At 37.8% G+C, this 5,804-nt stretch overlaps 1 protein-coding gene across 2 annotated transcripts; it reads left to right on the forward strand.

The window, feature by feature from the left end:
- The first annotated feature begins 239 nt into the window (after window positions 1–239).
- On the forward strand, window positions 240–2,477 carry LOC124142908 (thioredoxin-like protein 4A). 2 transcript variants are annotated; one of them, XM_046511621.2, is made up of 2 exons: window positions 240–361; window positions 1,482–2,477. In XM_046511621.2, exon 2 carries the CDS (start codon window positions 1,517–1,519, stop codon window positions 1,943–1,945), a length of 429 nt encoding a protein of 142 aa, XP_046367577.1. In that variant the 5' UTR covers window positions 240–361; window positions 1,482–1,516; the 3' UTR covers window positions 1,946–2,477. The 2 variants fall into 2 exon arrangements, with proteins under 2 accessions (XP_046367577.1, XP_046367578.1); XM_046511622.2 differs by having other exon boundaries at window positions 244–361; window positions 1,486–2,477.
- Window positions 2,478–5,804: the final 3,327 nt, after the last annotated feature.

Genomic DNA, 5,804 nt, shown 5'->3' on the forward strand with positions numbered 1-5,804 from the left:
CCATAGGAACATATGTTACAGTACGCATAAAAAGTACGTATAAACATTAAAAGTAAGATATCTTTGTGTTATTACTACGAAAACTGAAGCGGAATAGAAATGATTAAAACAGAACATTCAAAATAACGTTCGAACTTGTTCCATCATTACTTAATTACTAATCAATGTTAAGCAGTAACACATAACTTACGTAATGAACTTTCCTAAAACATCGAAATTACCATTTTAAGAAATCCGCTTTCCTTTTTAGAGTTTATATTTTGTGAAACCTCGGGCACAGCGCTCGAAAACCGGTCATCAGAAGTTGTATGCACTAACCACAGTCCTTTATCCTTTATTTAACAAAATCGAGAATAATTTGGTAAGTTTGTGGTATCAATATATGACCTGCTAACATTTTGTATAAATAATTGATGCGTCAATATTCATGCTAACACGATTTATGATTGTGTGCGCCCAAACAAGTGAATGTGCATGTTATTTCGTGGTATCGTGAAAACGTTTGATTTACGTTGACGGTTGTTTTTGTTGTCTCAAAACGACGACGTTCATTTCTTTGTTTATCCAAAGATCATAACTGAATTTTCAAGGCACTGCATTTAATTTATTGTAAAAAGGGGAGTAGTGCTCTTTTTCAGATCCAGTTAGCGCTGTGGGGGCTCGAACGTGGGAAAATTAGCCGACGCTCTACCACTGGACCACAGGCGCTATCACATGTTATCAGTGCTCTTTTAACGGGTCATTAGAATCCCCATTAACATTCATGCATAATTCAGTAAACAATGAATTGTGCATGCGTGTGACGTCACGGTCCACTCTCCCATTCATCTTTTTCTTGAAACCACACCCGCCATTGTTTATGTCAACATGACCGACCAATGGGATTAACCGGATTAATGCTTGAAATTTATGGCTAACCCTTGCCCAAAGCAAGCTAACCCTAGGGACCGAAAAGGGGTGTTGGATCGTAAAGACGTGTAAGTTTCCCTAAGACCGAAAAGGGGTGTTGGATCGTAAAGACGTGTAAGTTTCCCTAAGACCGAAAAGGGGTGTTGGATCATAAAGACATGTAAGTTTCCCTAAGACTGAGAACGGGTGTTGCATCGTAAAGATGTGTAAGTTTCCCTAAGACCGAAAACGGGTGTTGGATCGTGAAGCGAGAGTCACCAGAGTGTGTGGCACAGTAACGGTATAACGAGACAGCGGTGGCACTATAGCGCGGTAATTGAGCGGATGGTAGAGCTCGGGCTGCGCCCAGTAAACTGCATTGTTGCCACTTTAGAGTTCTGTACACATGCATTATCCTGGACCCCTAACTGCCATCTTTGTTTGATGCTACTAATGAAGACTCACGTGATAGCATCACTATTTGAAAAATATGGCGATAAAGCTGAAAATAAGCAGAAAAATTGCCACTTGCATTTGTAAAGCTGTCCCTGCAATCCACTGGTGTATAATAATTACCTGTACTTATGTTTCAGACAGATATTGAGTGAGAGCTTCATCAACCAGCAAGATGTCGTACATGCTGCAGCATCTCCACAATGGCTGGCAGGTGGACCAGGCCATCTTGTCGGAGGAGGATCGCGTGGTCATCATTCGCTTCGGCCATGACTGGGACCCCAGCTGCATGGTGATGGATGAAACTCTGTACAAGTGTGCCGAGAAAGTGAAGAACTTTGCGGTCATATACTTGGTGGACATTTCAGCAGTACCAGATTTCAACAAAATGTACGAGTTGTATGACCCCTGCACCTCCATGTTTTTCTACAGAAACAAGCACATCATGATTGACTTGGGCACTGGTAACAACAACAAGATCAACTGGTGTATGGAGGATGTTCAGGAATTTATTGACATTGTGGAGACAGTGTACCGTGGGGCAAGGAAAGGACGAGGTCTAGTTGTGTCACCAAAAGACTATTCTACCAAGTACAGATACTGATATCTCCCTGAATTCTCCTGTGTCACATTGTGTTTGTCATTGGTCATTTGTTTGTTTATTCATGTGTCACCAACACTGTGTTTCAGACACCATGTACAGTGTACTTTTGGTATACAAGGAAGGTATGAACAGTTGGTTGGAAGTGAAATGTCATAAGAAATGTGAAAACATCAGATCGCCAATACGTTAACTATAACATAGAAGATGTTGTGAGTAATGACTTAATTAGCAAACATCCATATTCCATGTACATAATAGACAGGTAAAGTGCTGTTTTTCATGTGTTTTTCATGATCATGAAATAAACACTAAACCTCTCGAATTATTCGAATTTATGGAAACATTGTTTTATATATTATTATGTTGAGAGACAGTGTAGTTAGTTAATTGTGATCACAATGTCATCTATTTGGGCAGAATCCCTGCGTGTTAAAGTGTTTGATAGATGGCAACCATGGTTGCTGACAACATCCATAAAGACTAGTGTTTGTCTTTTTGTCTGGGACAAGGAAATAAATGTTGTGCTATGCTGCTTTTTGTGCTTTGTTGATAAGTATAACAGTCAAGTTGATGAATTTGGTATGGATGACATTTTGGGTGTCTCCTGCACATTGATCTAAGTGATGCATGAATGTTACATCTGCCACAAGCAAGCTATTTCACATTGGTCTGCAAATAATCATTATCAAGTATGGGCCAAGCAAAACAGTGGTTGATAGCATGAGTAACAATCCACAAGTAATGATCAATAGACTATGTCCTTCAGTGTGACCACCAGATACCAACTGTGGTGAACTCTTAAATACTGACAAGAATGGAATGCTGGGGATATATTCCGAACCAGAAATATCTCAATGTGGTGAGATCAACAGAAAATTGGGATGTAAATTATGTTCTGTATGTGCTTAGTCTACAAACACTAGATCTCTAAGACATGGGTATAATCTCTAACAATCCAGTGTTCCCGTTGGCTTTTGAAACTGCCACTCCTGGTGGACTAGTAACTCTAAAAATTACCAGTCCCCACTAATTTTTGTCAGTCCCAACTTCAACAAATAAAAAAACATATGAAAATTACCTGGTCATAATTCTTTCAACATCATGTTCAGTGCAATGACGTCATCTCTGAAGTAACTTAGATCTACACGTCATTCGCACAAGGTTCAGTCACAGTTTTCTAATTTTTTTTATGAATATTTCAAGACAGTTGCAAAAACTACATTCGGAAAATATATTTACATGAATACCACATATATATACAGTACTTTATTTGCCGGTCCACAGGGACTGGCGGTCACATGAATTACCGGTCAAAAACTGGTAATCATCGTTAAATGGGATCACTGCAATCTACTTGTCCAGTGTTAGAAAGACATTTTGTATGAAATATTTGCACTTTTATCTGGAAATCATAAAGTACAAAAGTGTGGCCTATGTGATTTTTAGAAAAGAAAAAACAACATATGATCTTGCACCCTGTGCACATGATCATCCACACCAAAATTAGAGTTTATATTGCTTTTGATCAATTGCAGCATATTCCTCACATGCAGTATATATGAACACTGCTAAAACACTAAATACATTTTATCAAGTTTATTCATGAAGTTTCATGAAACTATGTGTCCCCTCATACGAAATTAAAGGGGCACTGATCTAACGCAATACCCCGGACTGGTTGTTGCCTTTGTTATTGTTTTTTTCCCCGTGAGTACCCGGATGATACGCAACGCAACTGAGCGTGACCAGAGACTGGGCTACCGTCTGCAAGGATAGCTAAATAAACTTGGAGGCTGGAGGCATAATTTGTTTTACGCATTTTTGCATAAACACTGATTGGTTAACTGTGATCTATAAAGATTTCGACAAAGGGCGCATGTTAATTAATTTCTTCAGCCTAAACAAACAGACAAAAAGAACGGCGGAGCTCATCGGATGTCGTCATTTGGAAATACCCCAGATGGTTATAGTTTAATACTAAAAAAAGTATCCATGCAAGGAAAGCATTTTCGGATTTCGGCTTGCGTCGATAATACGATTACTACTCCCTTGTTGTCATCCACGTTTTCTCGTATAACCCCTACACTTGTGTATTTGTCGTCATTCACTTGGTGCTCAGTTAATGAATTTATTACAGGTACAATTAGTGGTAGCGCCACTTAGATTACCTGACAAAAGTTCCCATTTGGCATTTATTGTGTCTGGGGTAATTATTCAATCTAAATCCAGGTTTGAAGTGAGTTGAAATGTGTGTTATGTAATATGCACGTGGCAGCCCAGCAAGAGATGAATGATAGGTTGATTTACTTTTATTTGTAAATCAACGGATCGTTCCTAGTCATCAAAGGATTAACAGAAAATACGTTGATTGATTAATCACTGTTATCTTGCACAGTGGATATGTCAAGAGTGAGTGTTTACATGTCTAGGTTTACTAAAACAAAGGGAATACACATATATCATGGCGTGAAGTGCCGATGTAAAAACAACATACTTTGTTCAAAGGGTTAACTGATAATACGTTGATTGATTGATCATTGTTATCTATCACTCAATGGATTTTTTAGGAACCGTGGTCGTTAGTTGTCAGGTGCGCTTTCTCAGCCGTCCATTGAGACTTGACACCTATGTAAAACACCTGAAACAATCCAAGTGATCAGTTGAGAAACGAACACGGGTTATAATATCCCGAAACGATATATATCTTTTAAGATATCATTTTTGATTGTTACTGAGACACGTGACATCGAATAAGTTTCTTTGTACAGCTACAGACAAGTGGGATATTGTTGCTTTGTGTGGATATTCACGGATACATTCCTCGAACAAGGAAGCTACCTAAAATTTATACACATAAATTTGGTAGGTTGTAATTATGAAATTTGCATTTTGTTTTCCTTCATTTGAACGGATTCGTTCTTGTTTCTCTACGTCTTGGTTGGGACATTCTTCAATGCGCGATAGACGTTGTTTTCACAGGTCTTTTCCTTTGTAAGCGTGTATATATTACCGTCAATTTGTAAAATGTGATTCTCTCAGGCAATTTATAAAATGTGTAAATATTTCAGTCATTTTGACTAAAAAACGATCAAAAGGGCCTACAAACATCACAACAGATTATTATGTAGGATTAGAAGCCAAACAACATAGAAATGTACTTTTCAAAGTAACATTTTCAGTCTCTTGGTGATGACATTACACATCAAAATGTTTGGAACTCACACTGTCATAATAATACAGATGGAAATGTTTTTCAGTCACTTTGTAAAATAACTGAATATTTAGACGTTTTAATAAATTTGTTACACATTTGACAGTAAAAAAAATATACACACTATAAAAAAAGTAATGCTCAGGTGAAATATTTACTTTGCGTTGCAAGTCAAAATAGTGTAAACGAAAATCGCAAAATTACCAAGCAAGTGACTTATCAAAACTTCGTCACCATTACCGATGCTACCCACAAAGATACCTACATTTCCTTATTATCTCGAAAACTGTATAATATCATTTTGTTGATCAATGTGACCATACGCCCTTATTACTACCCATAAAAGTGACTAATGCGCTTACGAATGGCGCAGCAGAGGTCGCGAACTAGTCTAGATTTCTGCTATACATCCGGGTACTCACTGGGAAAAAACAATAACAAAGGCAACAACCAGTCCCGGGGAATTGCGTTAGATCAGTGCCCCTTTAAATACACAGGTTTTTTTTATAATATAAATAGTTTTAGTTGCTTCGTCTGTAACGTGTAATGATACATTAGATCACCTATGCAGAAGAATTATATGCTGCCAAATGAATTGAATATTTCGAACATTATTTCCAGAACTTCTATTGACCGACTCATGGTCAA

The sequence above is a fragment of the Haliotis rufescens genome, unplaced genomic scaffold (assembly GCF_023055435.1).
Source record: "Haliotis rufescens isolate VD_foot unplaced genomic scaffold, xgHalRufe1.0.p SCAF_6, whole genome shotgun sequence".
Taxonomy (NCBI): domain Eukaryota; kingdom Metazoa; phylum Mollusca; class Gastropoda; order Lepetellida; family Haliotidae; genus Haliotis; species Haliotis rufescens.